The following is a 23892-nucleotide window of genomic DNA, read 5'->3' as shown; positions in this document are numbered from 1 at the left end:
CAGGCAATCCACTCACCTCAGCCTCCCAAAGGCGCGGATTACAGGCTGAGCCACCGAACCCGGCTAGAGGGGTGCACTCTTGAGTACTTGTTGTCTGATGGGCACCATGCTCAGCCTTCCCAGAAGTCATCTCACTTTTCTTTTCTTTTTTTTTGAGTTGGAGTCTCACTCCGTCGCCCAGACTGGAGTGCAGTGGCCACTCCCGGCCACTGCAGCCTCGACCTGCTGGGCTCTGGCGATCCTTCCGCCCCAGCCTTCCAAGTAGCCGGAACTACAGGTGTGCGCTACCACGCACGGCTAATTTTTTATTTATTGTAGAGATGAGGTCTCACCAAGTTGCCCAGGCAGGTCTCGAACCCGCGGGCTCAGGCAATCCACTCACCTCAGCCTCCCAAAGGTGCGGGATTACAGGCTGAGCCACTGAGCTCGGCTTGTCTCACTTTTCTGAGAAGAATCACGGCTTCCCCTGGACCCTCTGCTGTTGGCTTTTCTCAGCTTTCTGTTACCCAAAGCCCTCAGACACTGTCCATACTCTGTCCCCCATGCCTACCTTCCGTCCTCCCTAAACCCTTTCTCAGTGTCAGGCTCTGGGCCCTGAGTGCACAGCCTGACTGGGATTTTAGTAAGGACTTGCGCTGAACCTGTGTGTCACCAGCAGGGAGACTAGGAGCTGCTTTTTGAACTGAGCTTTAGGTTGTTTTCTGGTAGTCACTGTAATCTGGCCTGGAAGGTGTGATCAAGGCCATGAACCCTTTCCCTAGACAGTGGTCACGCTCATTCACTTCTATGGTTCCAGACCGCTGGATCCTGCAGTGGTCTCTGCCTGGCTTCCTCTGACCGTCTATGCTGCTGCCAGGCTGGCCTCCCTGCATGCGCTTTCCCTGTCCCCGTTTTAGAAAATAATTCCACGATGGGGGAATACTTGTGACAGATGTCCCAAGTGTGATTCCATACATAGGACTGGGCTCTCGGTTTTGTTTTTTGTCTTATTTTGTTTGGATTGTGTGTATTTAGCTTAAGGATTCAGATTTTAGAAGTAAATATGAAGGTTTGTGGGACTGTCTTCCTGGGAAACTTCAGGAGACTTGAGGTCCCCCACGCTGTGGTGGTGTGGCCATTCAGCCAGGATTGAGTCTGACTGATGGTCGAGGTGGTATTCCTGGGCTGTTTCCTACTGGATTGTGAGCCCTGGTCCCCAGATACTTGGGTTGTGGGTTGGAGGATTTCTAAACCCACAGAAAGTTGAAGAGTAGGGCATGTGCACCAGTACCCTCCCATCCTTTATGTTGACTGTGATTGCTTCTTTTTATCTCCTGGATGTTCCTACCCCACTTCACTAAGCTGTTTATTTATCTATTTATTTCTTTTGAGTTGGGGTCTCAGTGTGTCGCCCAGGCTGGAGTACAGTGGCGTGATCACAACAATCACAGCTCATAACAGTCTCGACCTCCTGGGCTCAGGTGATCCTCCCACCTCAACCTCCCGAGTAGCTGGGAATATAGGCACTCACCACCATACCTGGCTAATTTTTTGTAGAGATGAGGTTTCAGTATGTTGCTCAGACTGGTCTCAAACTCCTAGGTTCAAGCAATTATCATGCCTTGGCCTCCCAAAATGCTGGGATTACAGGCATGAGCCACTGTGCTCGACCAACTGAGCTGTTTAGAAGTCAGCAATGCCCTCCTCCTAAATCCTCTAGCACCTGTTTTGTGATTGCATCATGTTAGTCCTAACAACAACCCCACAGAGCTGCTCTTGGTGGTCTCTTGCCTGACAGAGGTATGGGTAGAGGGGCCCAGGTGTTCCCAGTGTCTGCAGAAGTGGCAGCCAGCCTGCTCTCAGGGAGCTTGCTGGTTGTGCTACGGCGGTGCTCCTGGCCAGGCCTCTCACATGGCCTTTTGCATCCTTGCACCCTGCCAGGGTGAAGGGCTCCACTTTGGGGAGAAAGGTGAGGCTCACAGTGGTCAGCGATCTGCCTCTGGGCTTGGTAGGCCATGCCCAGCACCCTTCATGCTGCCTTTCCTGTCCTGTGTCCCTGCCCCTCTGACCTCCTGCTGCCTTCAGGGCCGCCTGGCCCACTGTGTTCCCAGGACATCCTCTGTCCTCTGTATTTCTTCAAGGCCTGGCTTGGTACTGAGTGAGCTGGTGAGTGTATGGTACTCTGCCATTTTATGAGCTGTCTTCTCCTTTTCTGCAGGAGGTCACAGGGTCTGGGGGCTCCCGTGCCATCAACAACCTTCGAAGATCCAACAGTACCACGCAGGTCAACCAGCCTCGGGCTGGCTCCCCCAGGTAATCCCGGCCCCCTAGGTGACCCCGGCCATCTGAGGTACCCCGGTCGCTCCTCTCCTGGCTTTGTGTCAGCCCTTCTTCCAGCTTCTTCAGTCATGGGCGCTGGCTGGACATGGGGGCTTGGAGTGACTTTGACACGGGCCCTTTGTCTCCTTTGTTGAAGTTGGGGTTGGGAGGGCCAGGGAGGCCAGGACGGCTCTCCTGCCTATGCCTTCCCCGCTTTGTTGCTTTCTCTGGGGTGCTGGGAACCTGGTGCCTCAGGGTCTAGGCCTCGGGTCTTTCTGCTGCAGCATCTCCACCTGCCTTTTTTTTTTTTTTTTTTTTTTTTTTTTGGGTTGGAGTCTCGCTCTGTCGCCCAGACTGGAGTGCAGTGGCCGCTCCCGGCCACCGCAGCCTCAACCTGCTGGGCTCCGGCGATCCTTTCCGACTCAGCCTTCCAAGTCGCAGGAACTACAGGCGCGCGCTACCACGCCTGGCTAATTTTTGATCTGTTGTAGAGATGAGGTCTTGCCAAGTTGCCCAGGCGGGTCTCGAACCCATGGGCTCAGGCAGTCCACTCACCTCAGCCTCCCAAAGTGTGGGATTACAGGCTGAGCCATCGAGCCCGGCTTCCACCTGCCCTTTAATGTTCAAGTCTGTCATTCATGAGAGGCAGCAACGCTGTTGTCGCCAAACTCCCCATGAGCCTTTTCCTGCCTTCACGCCTTTAAACTTTGCCCCTGTCCCTTGCGGACTCCAAACCTCCAGGCCAGTGAGACTATGGGGGCAGTGTAGTTGGTGGCGGCCAGCACCCTCCCACTCCCTGAGGCTGCGTGTCTATAGAAGGTTGAGTTCTGCTGGCCAAGGGCGGGGTATGGATAAGCACGAGCAGCGGCTGGTGTCCCAGGGTCCCACCACACAAGTGACCACAGGCCCTGGAGCAGGGCCCTCTCAGTAGAGGGCATCACCAGCAGAGGGCAGCAGCAGGTTCTTGCTGAGATGAGTTAGCCTTTCCCTGGGGATGTCCCTGAGAGTGCAGGATCTCCGGGTGGGCAGTGGATGGCCACTCATGTCACTGCTGGGTGTTGTGTATGTAGTGGGGAGAGTATGTCTGTGCGCCTGTGGTGTGTGTGTTGATCTGTGTGTGAGTGTGTGGTATGTGTAGTGAGTGTGTGTGGGTATGTAGGGTATGTGTGGTAGAGGTGTGTGTGTATGTCTTGATGTATGTGATGTGTGTATGGTGTGAGTGTGTGTGGTGTATGTGTGTGATATGTGGTGTGTGTGTCTGCATGTGGCAGGTGGAGCATGTGTGTATGGTGTATGTGATGTATGTATGGAGGATGTGTGTATGGTATGTTGTAAGTAAGAGTATACATGTGATATGTGTATTGTGTGGGGAGTGTATATGTGTTTGTGTATGGTATTTGGGTTATATGTGGAGGGTGTGTGTATGTCTGATACATGTGTAGTGTGTATGGTGAGTATGTGTTGTATGTGTGTTGTGCGTATGTGCGTGATATGTATTGTATGTGTTACATGTGTGTATGGTATGTGTGGTATATTTGAGTATGAATGTGGTGTATGTGTCGTGTGGTTGTGTGTATGATGTATATGCAGTATATGTATTGTGTGTGGGGTGTGTATGTGTTTGTATATGGTATGTGGGGGATGTGTGGAAGATGTGTGTATGTCTGATACATGTGTGGTATGTTTGGTGAGTGGGTGTGGTATGTGTGTTGTATGTTATGTATATATGTGTGGTGTGTGGTATGTATGGTAGGTGGGTGTGGCATGTTTGAATTTGCATGTGGTATGTGTGTGTGTGGTGTATGTGTCTGTATGTGTCTCTGCTGTATGTATAGTGCCTGTCTATGTGTGTGTGTGCGCTCTGTGTTTGATAATGTGGGAGTGTCTGTGCAGTGTGTATGTGATGTGTGTGTGGAGCAAATATTTGTGGACTATGTGCATACGAAGTGTGTGATGTTTGTATATCTGTGATGTCTGGTGTATGTGTGTGGGGGGGCATGGGATATGTATGTGTGTGGTTTATAGTGTGTGTGTGTGGCTTATGGGGTGTATGGTGTGTATGTGATGTGTGTTGTATGGTGTGTGATGTGTGTTGTATGGTGTGTGTTGTGTGTGATATGTGGTATGTGTGATGTATGTGTTTGTGTGGTATGTGGTGTGTGGTATGTGTGTGTGATGTAGTATGTAGTGTGTGTGTACAGTGTGTGTGATGTATGTGCTATGTGTGTGCAGCGTGTGATGTGACGTGTGTGTGGTTCATGTTTGTGTTTTCTGGTTACTCTGGAGATGGTTTCCTTTCCGATGCCCATCATGGTGAGCTGGCTTTCTCTCCGGTGAGACCCTGGTTCTGGTCTCTGCCCCACATTGGTTCTGGTCTCTTCCCCACATTGGTCTCTCCTCCACATCGGTTCTGATCTCTTCTCCATGTTGTTTCTGGACTCTTCCCCACATTGGTTCTGGTCCCTCCTCCACATTGGTTCTGGTCTCTTCCCCATGTTGGTTCCGGTCTCTTCCCCACGTTGGTTCCAGTCTCTCCTCCACGTTGGTTCCAGTCTCTCCTCCATGTTGGTTCTGGTCTCTTCCCATGTTGGGTTCTGATCTCTTCTCCTCCACATTGGTTCTAGTTTCTGCCCTACTTGGTTCTGGTCTCTTCCCCATGTTGGTTCTGGTCTCTTCTCTATGTTGTTTCTGGACTCTTCCCCACATTGGTTCTGGTCCCTCCTCCACATTGGTTCTGGTCTCTTCCCCATGTTGGTTCTGGTCTCTTCCCCACGTTGGTTCTAGTCTCTCCTCCATGTTGGTTCTGGTGTCTTCCCATGTTGGGTTCTGATCTCTTCTCCTCCACATTGGTTCTAGTTTCTGCCCTACTTGGTTCTGGTCTCTTCCCCGTGTTGGTTCTGATCTCTTCTCCATGTTGTTTCTGGACTCTTCCCCACGTTGGTTCTGGTCCCTCCACATTGGTTCTGGTCTCTTCCCCGTGTTAGTTCTGGTCTCTTCCTCACGTTGGTTCTAGTCTCTCCTCCACATTGGTTCCAGTCTCTCCTCTACATTGGTTCTGGTCTCTCCTCTATGTTGTTTCTGGTCTCTTCCCCATATTGGTTCTGATCTCTCCTCCATGTTGATTCTGGTCTGGTCTCTCCTCCACATTGGTTCCAGTCTCTCCTCTTTGTTGGTTCTGGTCTCTTCCCCATATTGGTTCTGATCTCTCCTCCATGTTGATTCTGGTCTGGTCTCTACTCCACATTGGTTCCGATGTCTTCCCACATTGATTCTGGTTTCTCCCTTACATTGGTTCTGATCTCTCTTCCATGTTAGTTCTGGTCTCTCCTCCACGGTGATTCTGGTCTCTCTTCCACTTTAGTTCTAGTCTCTTCCCCATGCTGGTTCTGGGAGGCAGAGACAAGAGGATTGCCTGAACTCAGGGGTTTGAGGCCAGCCTGGAGAACTTGGTGAGACCTTGTCTCTACAATAACTCAAAAAAATTAGCCAGGCGCGGTGGTACACACTTGTAGTCCCAGCTACTCGGGAGGCTTGAGGCAGAAGGATCACCCAAACCCAGGAGGTAGAGGCTGCAGTAGCCATGATTGTGCCACTGCACGCCAGCCTGGGCGACAGAGCGAGAATCTCACTCAAAAAACAAGCAAACAAAAAAAGAAATGCTGTCCTCACACATCTCTGTGTGGAGTGGAGCAGTGTCTGCGTTGTTTTTCAGCATGGTGCCCAGTGTTTGATTGCCTGGGTGGACAGCGACCGTGGATGTGGACAAGGGTAGCTCTGAGCTCTCTATTCATACTCCATGCCCCTGCATCTCTCTGTGCTGACCCCACACTGATTTTATGCCTCTCCACCAATTCTCACTTTCTAGGATGATGAGTGTTCAAGATTCTCACTTTGTTCTTCGGAATCTTCGCTTCTCACATCCTTTGTTCCTCCATGTGAATTTTGGATTCACTCCAAGTTTCACTAAAACTAAACCTGAGGGATTTGGATCCGCAGGGCCTGCCTTTCTGTGAACGTGCGCCTCCCTGCCTTGGTGGTTTTTCATGTTCTTCTGGCGAGCCTGTGCATGGGGTCTTGTGAACTTTTTGTTAGTTCTTGGAACTTACAGTTGCCCTTGCCATTGTGAGTGGGTCTTATTTTCTGTCCCATATTCAGTTGGGTTCTTGCTGACTGGAGGAATGCTCGTAGTTCCTGTATGCTGTGCCTGAGTGTAGCCCCCTTGCTTGACTGTATCATATTGTAGTTTGCAGAGCCTCTTTCGTTTTCTAGGTAGAGAACCACATTGTCTGCAAATCAAAGCAGGTTTATCTCTTCCCTGTTAACTCTGGATTTTTGTCTCCTCTCCCAGTTCATGTGACACGCTCCCCCCTTGGCCAGGTGAAGGAAGAGTTTACTGGGATGTTCCTTTCCATAGATGAGGGTTGCATTTACAGTGCCTTTGTGAATCTGTCAGGCAACTGTGCAGTCTCCTCTGCAGTCTGTCTACATGGAACATGGTGTCCAGTGTCTCAGGGCCTGGCCTCTTCCTGGGGCAGTGGTGCGGTTGTGAGAGGGTCCTAGCCTTAGAACCATGGGTGTGGTCCTCTTGGTGATGGTGTGATAGGCCGGGAAGGAACATCATCATCCCATGGTCAGAGACCGGGCCAGCACCACGAGGAGCCCTCAGGTTGTGGGACTGCTATTTGCTGGCTGCACCTGCTCATAGACAAGCCCGCCAAGTACCACACCTACTCTCTCCAGGCAGAGCCTGGATGACCGCTTAGGGTCAAGTGCACCTAACTAAACTGTTTTTTTCCTGAACAGCTTTGAGAAACACTTTCCATGCCATACAATTCACCTATATAAAAGGTACAACTCAGTGATATTTAGTATATTCAGAGAGTTGTACAACTCTAACCACAATCAATTTTAAAACATCTTCATCACCCTAAAGGAAACCCCTTATCCACTGCCAGTCACTCTCTATTTTCCCACCCCTAATCTGCTTTCTATCTCTGTGGATTTGCCTTTTCTGAATGTTTCCTGTAACTGATCATACTCATGACCTTGTGTATCTGGCTTCTTTGGCTAAGCATGTTTTCAAGTTCATTCATGTTGTAGCATGTGTCAGTGCTTCATGCCTGTTTTTGGTGGAATAGTATTCCACCACATGGATGGACCACAGATTGATTCCTACCAATCAGTTGCATTTGGTGCAGCTGGCATCCATGGGCAGGGCAGCAGGTGGGGTTGAACTGCCAGCTGGAAGCCATGCTTCCCTGAGCTGTTAACTGCTGGCACTTTGTTCACAGGGACAAGTGTGGCGGTGACAGACAGCCATAGTATTTCAGGCCCTCGGTCCCCGTAAACCTGTGATCAGTGTGGCTGATGAAACTCACTGAGGCTCCCAAAGGAAACTCACCCCAAATCCCAAGCCCTCACTCCATCAAGGACCTTCGCCAGGCCACTCCACCAGAATCCCTTGCTGGTGTCTCCACCTGTCCTCTCATCAGGTGTGGCCCTGTCTGCGTTTCTATGTCGGCTTCCTGTCTGATTGACTCTCTTTTCCTGTGCCATTTTCTCTCGGACACAGGCCAGCAGAGCCCGCAGATTTCCTGTTGCTCTTTGAGGGCAGCCCCGATGGGAGGAAGAGGTCAGGTAGCCTCAGCAAAGCTCCTGATGACCAGGGAGCCACATGGAATGTACTGGTAAGGTCGAGTGTGAGGCTGTGCATCTTTGTCTCTCCATTGGGTTTGTGGTCTGGTTCCTTCTTTGTTCTTGCTGCTTTTGCACCAAATGCAGGGAGTGTGTTCGAGATTTGATCTTAAGCCTGCATCCTTGGGCCAACCCCTCTGCCTTGTGTGGGAAGCAGGGGGCTCCTCCCATGTGTGGATGAGATAAGGAAAGGGTGTACTGTTAGAGTGTGTGCTGGTGGGGTCACAGGCTGAATTGGCATCTGTATGACCTACAGGATGACCAGCCCAGGGGCTTCACCTTGCCATCTAATGCCCGGAGTTCCAGCGCCCTTGACTCCCCAGCGGGCCCACGGAGGAAAGAATGTACCATGGTCCTGGCACCCAACTTCACTGCTAACAACAGGTACAACCGGCCACAGATGCCTGAGACACCCGCCAACTGGAAACTCCTGGGGTGGGGACTGTGTCTGTATTGTTCATGGCCAGACCAGACCATATAAAAGAATAGAAAAGAAAATCAGTGAATAGCTTGCTTCAAGAGCCACCAGCTGATCTCCTGCACTTAATAAGGGACTCAGCTGATAGAAACCTATGTCTGAGGACTTTCCTTTGGGGTGATTGGGCAGGGACTGGGCTATTGTTTGGGTCCCCACCTAGGGGAGGGAGTCTGTGGGATCTTTCTCTGGGCTGTTGAGTCTCTTCAGAGAAGAAACCCCAGCTTCTGCAAGGGGATTCGATTCCTGGCTCCCTAGTTGCACTGAACAGGGGAGGTGTGTGGTGTCCTGGACCTGTGTATGACCTCTGCCCCTCTGTAGGGCCAGCCTCCATTCAGTGCCAGGGAGGAGGGGTCTGACCAGAAGTTACATCTCACACAGGATTGAGCTGACTCTCCCCTCTGCCCCGCACCCTGTCCCTACTGGCAGAACCGCATGCCTCCTGGGGGACCTGGGAACCAGCTGGCTTTGTGTCCCCTTCCCACAGTACCTGGGCTCCTCTCTCACTTCCCTGTTACCCTCTGCTGACCCTTCTGTTTCTCTTTTTCGAGCTTTGTAGATGTCCCTTTTATGCTTTTTTGTCCATCCCTTCCACCTCGGTGTTGATACCGTTCTATATATTCCTTCTGGTGGTCTGTGGGGGGGGGGGCGGGGGAGAAAAGCATGTCTTCCATCTGTCATGTGTGCCTGGGGCTCTATTTCTGTAAATCTGCTCTAGATATTGACTGTGGACTGTTGGTCTGAGCTGCTTCTCCCATCATAGGCACATTCAGTGTTTGTGCCTTCGTTTCTGTTTCCTGCCCCACAGAAGTCCCCTGAATTGAGCTTTCCCTGTCCTGAGAACAGGGCTCTGCTGTTAGGACATTGCCCACAGAGAGGGGACCCTTGGGGATACTCAGGATGACACCCTAACAAGTACACAGCGAGCCTAGTGGCCTTGTCCACTCCTAGCCTGTGTCATGAGCATGACTGGGATCTCAGGTATCCTACCTCTCTCTCGGCAGGAGCAACAAGGGAGCCGTGGGCAACTGCGTCACCAGCATGGTGCACAACTGCTACACACCCTCAGAGAGACCGCCCCCGCTCAAAAGCTCCAACCAGACTGCTCCCTCCCTCAAGTAAGACCACTCAGGGAGGCTGTGGGGCCTGGAGTTTGACCTCAGGCAGGACATGCACATTGGGACTGGGCCAGACACAGTGGCTCACACCTGTAATCCCAGTGCTTTGGAAAGCTGAGGTGGGTTGATCACTTGAGCCCAGAAGGTTGTGGCTGCAGTGAGCTATGATTGTACCACTAAACTCTAGTCTAGGTGACAGAGGGAGACCCTGTCTCAAAAAAAAAAAAAAATACTGGGACCAGCAGCATATACAGGACTCCCCAGTCTTTAGTGCCACCTTTCTCTGCTCCACATTGTGGGAGCTTCCTAGGCAGAGAGAAAACAGCTCAGACTTGGGGAGGAACAGTAAGGTGCACCCAGGGCTCACACCGGGGTGGTTCCCACTGAGGAAGTCACTGGCCACATCCAGAGTCCAGCAGGCGTCCCAACGGCGGTGGGTTGGACTCAGCAGGAGTCCTGTCCCTCATCCCCAGCCACTTCTCAGTCTTGTCTCGCTTGGAGTCAGGATGGCCCTTCCAGTTTCTCGAGTCACTGTCAGGCTCTGGACACAGTGACTTTTGAGAAATTGTAAACTGTAATTTTAATGACAACTTTTCAAATGCAAAAAGTCCCTTACCCTAGATTCCAGCAGATGGAACCTTGTCAGGATGTAGGAAGGGGCCAACACGTGGCTCGGGCGGGCTGACCTGGCACCTGCCACCTCCTCTCAGCCTCTGGCCTGTGGGCATCCCTTCCAGGCTCAGAGCCCGGGATGAGCCCCCTGCTGCTCATGGGCATAGCTATTCCCCCGGGCAGTGAGACTGGGCTGCTCTTCTTCTTTCCTATTAGCAACATCATCAAGGCTGCCACCCGTGAGGGCAACGAGAACAGCAGCTCCAGGAAGCCACAGAAGAATGTCTCCAGCACAAGCCACGAGACCCAGAACAACACGGGGGACACCACAGGCCTGCTCAGGCGGAAGGAAGTGACGGAGGAGGAGGCTGAGAGGTGACTGCTCTGGGGAGGGTGGGGGGACTTGAGGCCCGAACACCAGGGCCCGTGACTCCAGTGATAGGAATTTCCATTTAATAGTTGTTTTGAAATATCGAGGCTGAGCAGACTGCATATGGCATGGCTCGGTTCGGTTTATATAAAACACCAAGAAAAGGCAAGTCTTAAGGCAGCAAGTACAGCAGTGGTTTCCCAGGGCTGGTGGGTAGAGGGCAGCAGGAGAGTGCGCTTTGGGAGTGATAGAATGTTCTAGAATTGGACTGTGCTGATGGTCACACAGCTCTGTATATGTGCTAAAAATCATAGACTTGTACACTGGAAATTGTAGATTCTGTAGTATTTAAATTATACCTCTGTAAAACTGTTAATTAAAACATTAAGGGGAAAGAAGATACAAAACTGAAAAAAAAAAACACCCACTGGTTGTGTCCTTGACGCTTACCCTTGGGGAGCTGGAGAGTGGGCACAAGCAGAGCCTCCTGGATCATGATGGTTCATCCTGATTGGAAGAGTCACCATAGGTGCCCACCGGGACTTTGGGAGCCTCTGCCCGGCTCAGTGGTCACCTGCCCTGCTGCCTGGTTAGGGCTAGGGGGACCCAGGCTCTGGACGTGGTTAGTGGCAGGGAGGGAGCCAGGAAGAGAGACCAGGAGCAAGCAGTTCCTCAGAGCCCTCAGAGTGCTTTGGGGGCAGGGGTAGACAGGCGTCTTGGGGAGCACACTTCCAGAACTGGGTCCCTTGTGGCCAGTAACTGTGTATGTCCTGGGGTCTCTGGGTTCCTTTGCTACATGAATCCACACATGGTCCCTAGAGCCACGGTTAAGGTGTTTTTGTTAGTAAGCTTTGTTGAGTATAACTTATATACAATAAAACGTACCCATTCTAAGGGTAAAGGTCAGTGAGTTTTGACAAATGTATGTAATGGTGTCTGCTATGCAACAGATCAAGATGCAGAACATTCCAGCACCCTCACAATTCCCTTAAGCTCCTCCCTGGCCCCAGTGCCAGCAGCCCCAGCAATCTGTTCCCTTACAGCCTTGCCTTTTCTAGAAGGCCCTACAAGTGGAGCCATGGCCTATGGCCTGTGCTGGCTGCATCACTGGCAGGTTGCCCTTTGCTTGTGGGTAATGTCCCACCATCTGGATGCTCATGCTATCGCCAGTCGATGGGCATTTGGGCTCTTTCAACTCTCTGGTAATCATGAATAAAGCCACACAAGTCTGGACGGATAGGTATTTTTTTCCCCCAGGCAGCTTCCCTATAGGGTAGATTTGGGTTTAAATGGAGCTTGTCCAGATGGGCTGTGCTGCCACGTCACAGCCATGTGAAAAAGGTGATGTGTGCAGCTACCGCCTACTCTCTGCCCAGCTGGGCCTTCCATCAGTAGCCACCTGGTTCCCGTGGGGGGTGTGGGGGCCACACAGGCACTGGCCCTGCCTTGGCCCTGAGCTTTGCCATCCCGGCAGGTTTATCCACCAGGTGAACCAGGCTGCTATCACCATCCAGCGCTGGTATCGCCACCAGATGCAGCGGCGCCGAGCAGGAACTGCCAACCTAGATCACCTGCTGGAGGCCAAGCGAGAGGTCAGGTGGTGTCTGAGCCACGCTGGGCTCCCCTAGGGGCTGACCCAGAGTCCCCAGGGGCTGGACCTGCTGGCAGAATTTCTGGGCCTTTCAGTAGAACTGAAATCTGGAAGTGCCCCATAGGCACATCCCTGTCCTCCCCGACCCTGAATCTTCCCTGACCCTGGATCCACTTGGGTGGGCAGAGTGGTCCTCATGACTGTCTTCAGGGCCTGGGTATCAGGAAACACCTACTGGGTTCATCTCAGGCTGAAGGGTTTCAGGTGGATGCTCTGTGGGGCAGAGCCTTGTCCACCACTGCTGGAGCCCTTGGCCGCCTAGAGCATGGTGCCTGTCCTCTGTAGAGTAGAAAGATGGCAAATTCAGGGTCCTGGTGACGGTCATTTGCAGACTCCAGGGGACTCCTGGGCATCATGGGAAAGCCTCCTGCCTGGGTTCAGGGACTTCATCTTCCAGGTATATAAACCGCTGTGGCTCCGGCTTCTCTGACAGGAGCAGTGGCAGCGACTGGGCGAGGGGACCCTTCTGGACCTGCACCAGCAGAAGGAGGTGGCGCGGAAGAAAGCCCGAGAGGAGAAGGCACGCCAGGCCAGGCGAGCGGCCATTCAGGTGCCCAGGATGACCACACAGGGGCCACTGAGCAGTTCCTGTGGCCCAAGCACGACTCTGCACCACTACTGCTGAGAACTCCCCAGGCCCCTGGACATAGAGCCCGGGGCAGCTTGGCCGGGGAGGATGGGGACTGCTCTTTCCTAGGGGCATCACTCGGCGATGTCCCTACCGTAGGAGCTGCAGCAGAAACGAGCCCAGAAGTCAGGCACAGTTGAGCTTGGGCGCCCAGAGGGGACCAGGGAGACCAGAGTACCACGAGCACCTCGGTCTGCTCAGGAGCTGCAACTGCCTCCGGGCAGTACTGCCTGCCAGGCCCTCAAGGCCAACAATGCGGGTGGGTGTAGCTCTGGGTGCCCCGACTCTGGAGGCCTGGCCGCCCCTCCCTGCGGCCCCTTAGCCCCCATCCCATGATCACTGCATGCGCACTGACTGCCAAAGGAGACATCTCCATCCCCCAGGGACACTTCCCGGGCAGGTGGGGGCCAGGAAGGAGGTGCAGCCTCTGCCGATGACCCCTGGGCCACCTCTGCTGCTGCCTGCATTGGCAGCTTCCATCCATGGAATTAGGGCCTTGGTCACCTCCGCTCCTGCCTGAGACCTTGACACACGAGCAGTACTAGACACAGGACACAGCAGAGGGCCCAGAGGTCTGGGGTCTCACCAGCCACCCCCTTTGACTTTACACCTATAAGGCTGGGCTCCCCAGCATCTCCTCTGCTCTGTGGGGTCATCTGTGCCTCCCCCATGCCTGGCTTCTTCCCAAGGGCACCTCCAGAGTCACTGTCCCAATAGCACAATGCTGTTCTGTTATGCAGGTGCTGGCTTCCGCACAGCAGGCCCCACAGACCTGTGCCCACCTGTCTCCAACTTCTCCCCAGAGCCCCAGCAGTCTCCAGAGGACAAGCTGCAGGTCTGGGCACAGACATCCTTCCCTTCCATATTTTGACTTCAAAGGGCATGTCCATGGCTGGGGCATCCTCAGCCTGCCTTTTCTCTGCCCCTTCCCTGCTGGTCACTGGTGCCCTGAAAGGCCACCCAGGAGGAGTCTTCTTGCTCTGATGCCAAGCAGTGACCCCGTGGGGAACCCTCGCTGGGGTGGGGTCTTCCAGGTGGCTCTGGAATCCCATCGGGCTTTCACAGATGCCCTGGTTAGGGACTTGTGTCCTCATCTACAGAAGAGGAGCTAGAAGCTCTGCTCAGTGGCTGGGCAGCCCTGCCTGCCTATTTTCCTGGAGTGCTGGGAGGAGTTCTCAGGTAGTTAGAGCTGCTCTGGGCTTGAGCAGCTGCAGAGCGGGTAGAAAACCCATGCTCGGCCTCGCCTTTGGGGCTGTGTGGTTGGCCTGTGTGGTGCTCTCAGCCACTAGCAGCCTTGCCAGCTTCCCTCTTCCTGCCCCTTGCAGCAGGTTCTCTCCCAGGATGTGGCCAGGAAGGGCCTGGAGGCAGTGGCCCCCCATCGGGGCAAGTCCAGGTCCAGGGGGCCACTGGATGAGCTGCTGCACACACTGCAGCTGCTGGAGCAGGAGCCGGAGCCACTGCCCCGCCCCAGGGCCTGTCACCGGGGCAGATATGCCTGGGCCAACGAGGTGACTATGGCAACGCCCCCTCTTTGCCGCAGCCCACCTGCTGGGGCCATCCACACAGAGCATGGGTCGCTGTGGGGTCAGGGAAATGGGACCCCCTTGCTTTAGTGGGGACCCTAACAAGGGCCAGGAAAGGACTGTTGATCCCTGCACTCCCCTCCTGTCTGAGGCCTCCCTAAGGTCAGGACACAGGATAACCCCAGGGGCGCTGGTCTCTAGAGGGGGTGGGCACCTGCTCTCTGCCAGCATTGTTCCAAGCGATGCCATGAGGGTCTGGGGCAGCCTGAGGGACCATCCTTCCAAAGCCAGGCTCCAGATGAGCCCTGAGTCCTGGGGCTGCCCCAACAGCCCCCAATGCTGGGCCCCCATCCCACAGGAGGACGACACTAGCTCTTTGACAGCTGACAACCTGGAGAAATTTGGGAAGCTCAGTGCACCCCCTGGGCCCCCTGAGGATGGGACACTGCTCTCAGAGGCTAAGCTACAGAGCATCATGAGCTTCCTGGACGAGATGGAGAAGTCTGCGCAGGACCGGCCTGACCCTCAGCGGGAGGTGGGCACCCGTCATGCCCCCACCCAGTCCCAGCAAGAGGTGGTCGCCTACCACACCTCAACCCAGCCTCAGCATGAGTGGTCACCTGCCATGCCCCACCCAGCCCCAGTGGGAGGTGGTCAATCCCAAATCCCTATCCAGCCCTAGAGGGAGTGGTCACTCCTACGCTCCTACCTGGTCCCTGCAGGAGGTGGTCATCTGCCACACCCCTCCCCACCTCAGTGGGAGGTGGTCATCAGCCACACCTCTACCTGGCATTAGAGGGAGTGTTCACTCCCACATCCCCACTAGCTGCACACCACCCTGGGCTCTGACATGTGGAGGCGGCAGGGCCATGTGCCCTACCCTGGGCCCCTCTCTGGTAGACACCTCAAGCCTCTGTAAGCCCTGTCCAGTGGGCACTCCTGGCCTCCGTTGGGTCATCAGTTGGCTGTCCTGGGGGAACACCAGTAGCCAGACTAAGTGGAGCTGTAATCTGAATTGTATTATCTCAAGGGCAGGAAGGTCAGAATATAACTTCTTAAGGGTCTGTTTTTGCTTCCTGAGGCTCTTGCCCATCCCCTGTACTGAGTACTGACAATGACCTCTGCCGGGGTCAATGACCAGCCACTGCCTTGCCTCTGCCAGGCCCCCCTGCATGTAGATGCTCCTCCCTTGAGTGGTGCAAAGCTGGGTGGGGCTCCCCAGGGAAGGGTGGGCAACACAGTCATCTGTCATGCCCAGCTCGCTCCCCATCCTCTGCCAAGCAGCACTGGCTACCTGATCCTCCACTGTGTCTGCAGGGGCTGCTGCTGGAGGCAGGGCAGGGGCCCCTCGAACTGGCATCTGAGGGAAGCGCATCCATGTTACGGCTGAAGCTGGAGGTGGAGGAGAAGAGGCAGGCCATGGTGCTGCTGCAGAAAGCCCTGGTAACACCTTGGCGCACTCCCCTGGGCCACCACTGGGGCGTGGGCCCCACTGGCACCCTGCCCAAGAGGCCCGGGCCCACCTGGTGCCAGCGCTCCCCTCCTTCACCCTGCAGGCCCAGCAGCGCGACCTCACTGTCCGGCGGGTCAAGGAGACAGAGAAGGAGCTGAGCCGGCAGCTGCAGCGGCAAAGGGAGCACTACGAGGCCACCATCCAGCGGCACCTGGCCTTCATTGACCAGGTGACCCACCCCGGAAACCACATGGGAGCAAAGTGCAGGACAGGGTCAGGCTCAAGACCCAGCATGTGTCTCAGGGGGACTCCCCATTACAGGGCAAGGTTCTTCCCCTGGGGTGAGGTGCTGACTGTAGGATGGCACTGGTCCAGGGCCCACAGAGGTGTGCTCAGGTAGGTGGCCACCAGCAGCTGGCATGGGTGGAGAGCAGAGCTCCCAGGTGGGGTCACACAGGTATCCAGCTGGACAGATCCTGAGCCTTTCTTGTGCTGTTCCGGGACTATTCATGCCCTGGGAGACTCTCCTGGCCTATAGAAGAGCTCCCCGAGTAAGGGTGATGGGAGTATCTAGCCTTCCCCCCCAGTTCTGCTGCATCCCCAGGTCTATCCTATTCCAGAGATAACTCCAGGTCTGGGGTCTGTGTAGAAAGGTACCAGGGGCTGTTTGGTGGTCATCATAGGTGTGTCTGCCCTGGGTCTGGCTGAGGCCCACAGTGAGGCTGGTGTGGTCTTGACACCCCTTGCCAGTCCATGGGTAGGCCCCACTCTGGAGCCAGGTGACTGGGGATGACAGTGATCCTCATCCCAGGAAGACCCTGATGTCATTGCAGGGAGTACTGGGGCCACCGTCCCTACTGGAGCTTCTCTGACATCTGCTGAGTCCTTCAGGCCAAGAACTAGGCAGCAGTGGCAGTTTTGTGTCCATATTGGCGCACACACCTTTCCTCTGGCCCTAGGGTCTATCCATAGACCCGGGAGGGGGTGGATCTGCACGGGGGGCAGGGGGGCGTTGTCCTGGGCCCGGCCTCCTTTAGAGTCTGGCGGGGTCTCCCACAATCAGAATCCCACTGGGGCGGGGCTCCCGTGCAGCCGCCTCACCTCCAGCTCTGCCGCAGCTGATTGAAGACAAGAAGGTCCTGAACGAGAAGTGTGAGGCCATGGTGGCCCAGCTGCGGCAGGAGGACCAGAGGTGCCAGGCGCGTGTGGCCCAGGCGCAGGAGCAGCATGAGCTGGTGAGGCCCATTTGTTCTCGCCTGGCTCCCCAGACCTGGGGTACTCATAGACCTGACCTATCCAACAGGGACCCTCATTCCCACTTCTGAGTATCAGGGCCATAGGTAAGGGTGGTGAACAGCAGTCCCAGAATCAGCGCAGCATCAGGCCGTCCCCCTCTTCCCTCTCTAGCTGCCAGGCCCAGGGCAGGGCCATGAACCTTGTGTGAGCCCCTCCCCATGTCACAGATGAAGCCACATAGTCCCCACCCGGCCACAACAGTGGCCATGGACCCAGGAGCCCATGCCCGGCTTGCCCCAGTGCTGGGTTCCTGGATAGTGGGGCCTGCTTCTCTTCCTCACTTGTATCGATCAAGCATGGACTCCCTGCCCCTTTAACCAGGCTGCAGATGGTTAAAAAGTGGCCTCCCCATGGGTCTTGACCTGCTTGGCTGTGCTTCTCACCAGCATGAGTGGCAATGGTCCATGAGACCAGACTCTGGAGTGGGGGTGGCACCAGCATTTTTAAAGTCCTCCCCACAAAGCCAGTGATCAAGGTTGAAGACTGTGGGTCACACAAGAGAACAGGCTCAGGGCCGTCCCAGCAGGACAGCACACCCTCTAGGGCAGGACCTCTGCAGGCCCATGGTGGCCCCATTTCTCAGACATTGAGGTGTGTAGCAGGGTCCCAGGCCTCTAGTTTGACCCCAGCTGCTGGGGGCGCAACAGAGTCTCTCTGTAGCCTGCACCATGGGGCAGCTCCCACTTACTCGAGAACTCTCGCCTTCCTGGACTGGACGCCCAGTTTCACCTGGATTAAAGGAGCAGGGGTGTTCTTTGCATCTTCCCGATCTCCTGTCTTCTTGCTCTGTAGGAGATTAAGAAACTCAAAGAATTAATGAGCGCCACTGAAAAAGTCCGCCGGGAGAAGTGGATCAATGAGAAAACCAAAAAGATCAAGGAGATCACTGTGAGAGGTGGGCAGCCGGACTAGGGCACTGCTCAGATGCGGGCAAGGGTTGTAGGCACTGGGGATCCTTCGGAGAGAGGACCAGGGCTCCAGTCGCACATTCACACAGGCAAACTCAGTGTTCCCTCCCGCCCCTTCATGGCCTCCCCTGCAGTTTCTGCTGTGGTCCTAGGGGCTCTGACATGCACCTGGCCCAGCACCTAGGCCACAGCACCCTGAGTGAAGGGAGATCAGCACCTGCCACTCCCTCGGGGTTGAGCTTGAGGAAGTGGAGAGCTAGTGGGCAAGGACTCCAGCCTCCAGGCCCTGCCGCAGGAGCAGGGAGAGCAGCAGGGATGGGGGGGTGGCAGGGGAGTCTGGACTGAAGGCTTGCAGGTTAGTGGGCACTGGGGTCTGAAGGAGTCTCTTGCCCCAGACAGACACCTTCCTCCAGGGGACTGTCTGAGGGAGTACCAAGCACTGCAGGCTGGGAGAGGCCATGGGTCCTGGCGGTGGCTCCAGGGGCAGTTGCCCCAGGAACAAAGACCCTGGGGCATGAGCGCCTGCCTCTTCCCATCTGTCTGGGCATCAGACTCAGCTGTGCTTCAGGCTGGAGCCTGAGAAGGCCCAGGTGTGTGGGGTCTGCTCAGGCCTGAGACAGGACCATCTTGCGCCAGGGCTGGGCTTCCAGGTCCTGCCCTGAATGGTCTTGCCCGAGGGTGGTGGGCTTCCCTAGAGCTGGTGCTCCCACCCGCAGGCCTGGAGCCCGAGATCCAGAAGCTGATCGCCAAGCACAAGCAGGAGGTGCGGAAGCTCCGGAGCCTGCATGAAGCAGAGCTGCTGCAGTCGGACGAGCGGGCCTCGCAGCGCTACCTGCGCCAAGCCGAGGAGCTGCGGGCACAGCTGGAGCAGGAGAAGGAGGCGCTGGGCCAGCAGGAGCGGGAGCGCGCCCGGCAGCGGTGGGTGGGAACATCCAGGCAATGATGCTGTGTGATGGGGCATCTTTGAAGGCCGGGGTTGGGGGCTTCAGGGTGGGCCAAGGGCTCGGTGCAATGTCCAGGGACAGTGCAGGGGACTGTGGTCCTGGAACAACCCATGAGAGCTGGCCTCCTCAGTGGGGGACTAACCTCAGGGCTTGTGTCTACAGCTCCCAGTGACCAAGTCTCTGTACATGTCTTCCTGGGGTTCAGGTTTGTGACCCCCACCAGATGTCCCTCAGACAGTCCCCTGGAGATGTTTCATCCCTGACTCCAAAGCCACCAACCCTTGGACAGGAGGCCTCAAGGCCTCTCTGACTCCAGCTGTGGCCTTGGGGCCTGAGGACAGTTCTCATCTGTTTCCTCGACCCTAGGTCTGAGGTGTGATCAGGCTGAGCCCATTGCCTGGTGGCTGGAGATGTGCCCAGTAATGATCCTGCCCTGGCAGTCGCTGTGCTGGGCATTGAGTGCTATGGGGTGGTTGACTCCAGGTGGACGGGGAGGGCTGCTCCCAAGCTCTCGGCCAGGCCCGCGCCTGCCCATATCCCTTGGCATGAGTGTTCTGACCGCCTTGCCCGTGTAAGCCAGTTCTGACCATCTTCAGGTTTGAGCATCACCTAGAGCAGGAGCAGTGGGCACTGCAGCAGCAGCGGCAACGGCTGTACAGCGAGGTGGCCCAGGAGAGAGAGAGGCTGGACCAGCAGGCCACCAGGTGCCACTGACCCCTCTCCCAGTGACAGCTTGCCCGCTGACCTCTGTTACCCCTGACCCCTCATCCATTGACCCCTCACCTGCTGACTCCTCCTGCCCCTGGCCCCATGCCCACTGATCTCTCATCCACTGACCTCTCCTGTCCTTGACCCTGCGCTTGCTGACCTCTCACCCACTGACCTCTCACCCGCTGACCTCCTTGTCCCTGACCTCCCTGTCCCTGACCCTGTGCTCGCTGACTATTTGGTGGCTTGTAGGCAGCGGGCAGAGCTGGAGGACCTGAGGCAACAGCTGGAGGAGAGCAGCTCCGCACTGACCCGAGCCCTGAGGGCTGAGTTTGAGAAGGGCAGGGAGGAGCAGGAGCGCCGGCACCAGGTCTGTGTCCTTGCGAGGCCGTGCTGGGCCTGGGTCGGTGGGGTGGGCTCTCCCCTGCCCGACCCCACAGGCACTGGGGGGGGGCTGATGGGCCTGCTCTTACCCTCCACCCCCCAGATGGAGCTGAAGGCCCTGAAGGACCAGCTGGAACTGGAGAGGCAGGCGTGGGAGGCCGGCTGCGCCAGGAAGGAGGTGGGAGCCGGGCTCTGCCTCTGTGCCCTCCCAGAGGGCTCATTTCTGGGGCGGTCACATCTGGCTGTTCTGTGCTCAGCTGCATTTTTCTGAGTGAACGCTGTGTTTGCTGCTCTCAACCATCTTCTGTGTAGACTCCGAAAGATTAAGGGAGCCTGGGTGCATTCTCTGTGGTCAGAGAACATGCATTGTCCTCGCCCTGGGGCTGCTGTGCCTATGCCCTTCACAGCCAACCCGCTGACGCTCGGACGTGCAAAGAGGCACACACCAGGGGAAGCCTCCCTCCCTAGCTTTCCAGGGCTTTTTGCGGGGGCCAGCTGCCCAACCAGTGTCTCAGGGAGGGACGCACAGGCCCACACACACTCTGACCACTTGTGTTGCCCACAAGGCAACTGTCCAGGCCGGCTGCACTGGTCTGCCTGATTTCGCACCCTGGCAGACCAGGATGTCCCCAGCAGCGGTCAGGCAGGCTGCCTGCTGGCTCCCACAACCCCTGTTCCAGTGAACACCTTTGGGCAGAGGAGCATGGCCTGATGTGGGCCTGCAGGACACAGGGCTTGGCTTGTAAAACTCAGTGGGAATTTCCAGATGGCTTCCACAAGGTTGCCATGTACACTCTTGTTGTCTGAGCATGGGGCCGCCAGGTTCCACCCAAGCAATGTGGCGAGTCCCCTTTCACCCTAGCCTAACTGGCAGCAAACGGTGGTGTCCAGCTGTTTTGGGCCACTGGTCTTCAAGGGAGGGGAGCTCTTAGCTGTGCTCATGGTTTCCTGTGGGGCTGTCCTGCTCATGCCCCTCCTGTGATCACACTGGGTCCTAATAACAGGACATGGCCCCTCCCAGGGCTAGGGGCCTGGGGCAGGGCAGGGACCCTTTGTTCCCCTGTGGCTCAGAGTTGAGCGTCCCTGGGAACCCATCAGACTGCCCTGGCCCTGCCCTTGGCCTCCCCGTCCTCCACCCTCCCTGTTCTGCTGAGCACCGTGGTGAGCATGAGTCAGCTGCGTATCCCTCCAGGAGGCATTGCTGCTGAACCGGGAACAGGAGCTGAGGGAGGAAATCCGGAGAGGCCGCGACAAGGAGATCGAGCTGGTCATCCGCCGGCTGGAGGCTGACATGACGCTAGCCAAGGAGGAGAGCGAGAGGGCTGCCGAGGGCCGGTGAGGCCCCCTGCAAGCGGGCACCTCTGAGTCGCAGGCTAGGGATGGGGGTCGGAGTGGGGGCACAGGGACCTGTGTGTCCAGGCTGCCCTCCGACCCTGCCCTCCCTCACCAGCATCAAGCGCATTCGGGACAAGTACGAGGCCGAGCTCTCCGAGCTGGAGCAGTCAGAGCGGAAGCTTCAGGAGCGGTGCGCGGAGCTGAAGGGCCAGCTCGGGGCGGCTGAGGGGGAGAGTGTGCGTCTGCAGGGCCTGGTGCGGCAGAAGGGGCGGGAGCTGGAGGACCTGCGGGCGGTGAGTGAGCAGCAGGCCCGGGTGCCCTGGGATCCTCCAGTCCGCACAGCCCCACGCGGCCTCTCACCGCCACTGGCGCCCGCCCAGGTGAATGAGCAGCTGAACGGGGAGCGCAGCAGCCTGGCCCAGGTGATCCGCCGGGAGTTTGAGGACCGGCTGGCAGCTTCCGAGCAGGAGTTGCAGCGGGCGAAGGCTGAGCTGGCTGAGCTGCAGGCCCGCCAGCGGCTGGAGCTGGAGGAGGTGCACCGGAGGTGGGTGCTGGAGCTGGAGTCAAGGGTAGGGCTGGGGGCGGGCCGGTCACCCGCTGCTCTAACCCAAGGAAAGTGGGACTGGTGAGTAGACACCCGCACTTTTTCTTTCTGGGTGATGCAGAGATGGCCCCATGGGCAGAGGCTGGCATGGGCTCGGCATTTGCGGCCTAAAGGGCCTGGGTCAGTTCAGCCACAGGAGTTGCAGCTAGCAGTGCTAGGGTGGGACTGACAGGCGGCTGCCCCCGGTGGCCCCGAGAGCTGCAAGCTGGCCCGCGGCCAAGGGGCAGGCGCTGTGTAGAAGCCCACTGTGCACCACCCACAGGGTGAAGATGGCCCTCGCAAAGAAGGAGGAAGCCGTGAGTAGCCTCCGGACACAGCACGAGGTGGGTCCCCACGCCTGGCCCTGCCTGACTCTGATGGCCCCAGTGGCCACAGGCCTGACCCCAGCGGGTGTGTTGCAGGCTGCAGTGAAGCGAGCTGACCACCTGGAGGAGCTGCTGGAGCAACACAGGGGACCCCGCTGAGTGCCAAGTGACAATGAGGATGACAGGGACACCGGCGAGGGATGGAAGGTGGAGGATGGAGGGCCTGAGGCTGGCACAGGGCTGAGGGTGGGCACCTCGTGTGGGGCCAGGTAGGAGCTGCCTGGCCCTGCCAGAGGCAGGTGCTCAGAACACATGGTCCCAGACTGTGGCTGCGTTTTAATAGTAAAAGAAGTCGTTTTCTAGGGTCTTGTGTGACCTGCCTTGTCCTTCTCTCCTGGGCTAGAGACCTCCCGAGGGCCTCCGGAGCAGCCAGGCGTGGGTCTGGCGCGCGCTCTCCCTCTCCTCCAGCCTGTTCAGATCATCTCAAGGCCCACACTCACATCCTCATGTCCGTTTCCCCACCTCGCCCTGAGATTCTACAGTCCTTGAGCACAGAGAATGACCCTTTGTTCCCAGCCTGTTGTGGGAGAAGCCGGCCCCACCTCAGCCCTGCAGGTGCTCCAAGCCTGAGTTGCTGCTGTGTCCCCCAGGGCTGGAGGGACCAGGGCACAGGAGATCCCCTCCCCACCGTTAAGTGTGATCACCTGGAGCCTTCCAGAAACAGGAATGGATGGGTCCCACCCTCAAGGACGGGGTGTTGGGCATCTTTGCAAGCTTCCAGTCGGGTGAAGGAACAAAAGGACAGTTCGCCCTCTTCCCCGAGCCCAGGGCACCACTGCTTACGCCCAGCCTGGATCTCAGCCCCTGCGCTTGGCACTGTTGACTCAGAACCTGCACAGAATGCTGTGGGGGGGCAGCCCTCCCTCCTCCTCTGTCTACCCTGCGCAGGGAGTGCTGCACCCACAGCCTGGGATTGGAAGTACTTGTGGGAGACAAGGGTCTTGGAGCATGCATGGGCTCTGGCTTTGGGGCCAGTGGGATTGCCCCGCCACTTCATTCCAGCACTCACCCCAGGGCAGGCCCAAGCCCTGAGCCTGAGTCTCCTCACCTGCAGCTCTTGTCTGGGGTCCCAGGAGGCCCTCTGTGGAGCACAGGTGCCCTCTGTGGAGCACAGGTGCCCAAGACCCTCTCTAAGACCCTGCCTCAAGACTTTCCCTCCCCCATGAGGGGCCGCTGGGCTCCGGCTTCTCTGCCCAGTGCCATCCTGCTGGCCAAGTCATAGCCTGGACACAAGACCTGTCTTGATCTTTGCCCTTCTCAGGGAGAGGTGCCACGTCCCTGGTCCCACGTGGGTTTTGAGAACCACTGACGTGTGCCGTGGCTCGTCCTGTATCCGGTGTGGTGTCCCCCAGCTGGCAGAGGTGTAGACTGCTGGGCCTGTCTGTGCTCACCACCCCTAGGTTTGAGGTCAGGGCCCCAAACCAGAAGGAAGCTTTCAGGATCTCAGGGGTGAGGCTGGGAAAATGCCCTTATTGAGGACACAGCCTGGGGCAAATGTGAATTTACAGGACTGCGTGCAAGTTGTG

The 23892-nt window shown here is 56.7% G+C and overlaps 1 protein-coding gene across 1 annotated transcript in view; it reads left to right on the top strand.

Moving 5' to 3' along the window:
* CEP131 (centrosomal protein 131) overlaps window positions 1-22671 on the top strand; it is a 25606-nt gene extending 2935 nt beyond the window's left edge. The window contains exons 3-26 of the mRNA XM_008050492.1: window positions 2198-2292; window positions 7871-7985; window positions 8249-8376; window positions 9472-9585; window positions 10414-10572; window positions 12042-12159; window positions 12652-12768; window positions 12946-13105; window positions 13587-13681; window positions 14172-14354; window positions 14728-14904; window positions 15687-15812; window positions 15926-16051; window positions 16941-17057; window positions 17911-18013; window positions 18743-18944; window positions 19567-19674; window positions 19931-20048; window positions 20166-20240; window positions 21255-21397; window positions 21513-21690; window positions 21778-21941; window positions 22264-22324; window positions 22403-22671. Of these exons, the coding sequence (XP_008048683.1) occupies window positions 2198-2292; window positions 7871-7985; window positions 8249-8376; window positions 9472-9585; window positions 10414-10572; window positions 12042-12159; window positions 12652-12768; window positions 12946-13105; window positions 13587-13681; window positions 14172-14354; window positions 14728-14904; window positions 15687-15812; window positions 15926-16051; window positions 16941-17057; window positions 17911-18013; window positions 18743-18944; window positions 19567-19674; window positions 19931-20048; window positions 20166-20240; window positions 21255-21397; window positions 21513-21690; window positions 21778-21941; window positions 22264-22324; window positions 22403-22465 (3045 nt within the window). The 3' untranslated portion in view covers window positions 22466-22671. The remainder of the gene's footprint in view (window positions 1-2197; window positions 2293-7870; window positions 7986-8248; window positions 8377-9471; window positions 9586-10413; window positions 10573-12041; window positions 12160-12651; window positions 12769-12945; window positions 13106-13586; window positions 13682-14171; window positions 14355-14727; window positions 14905-15686; window positions 15813-15925; window positions 16052-16940; window positions 17058-17910; window positions 18014-18742; window positions 18945-19566; window positions 19675-19930; window positions 20049-20165; window positions 20241-21254; window positions 21398-21512; window positions 21691-21777; window positions 21942-22263; window positions 22325-22402) is intronic.
* Window positions 22672-23892: the final 1221 nt, after the last annotated feature.

Source organism: Carlito syrichta, unplaced genomic scaffold (assembly GCF_000164805.1).
Source record: "Carlito syrichta isolate Samal-C Ts95f unplaced genomic scaffold, Tarsius_syrichta-2.0.1 Scaffold148020, whole genome shotgun sequence".
Lineage (NCBI taxonomy): Eukaryota > Metazoa > Chordata > Mammalia > Primates > Tarsiidae > Carlito > Carlito syrichta.
This window is presented reverse-complemented; position numbering and strand designations above follow the sequence as displayed.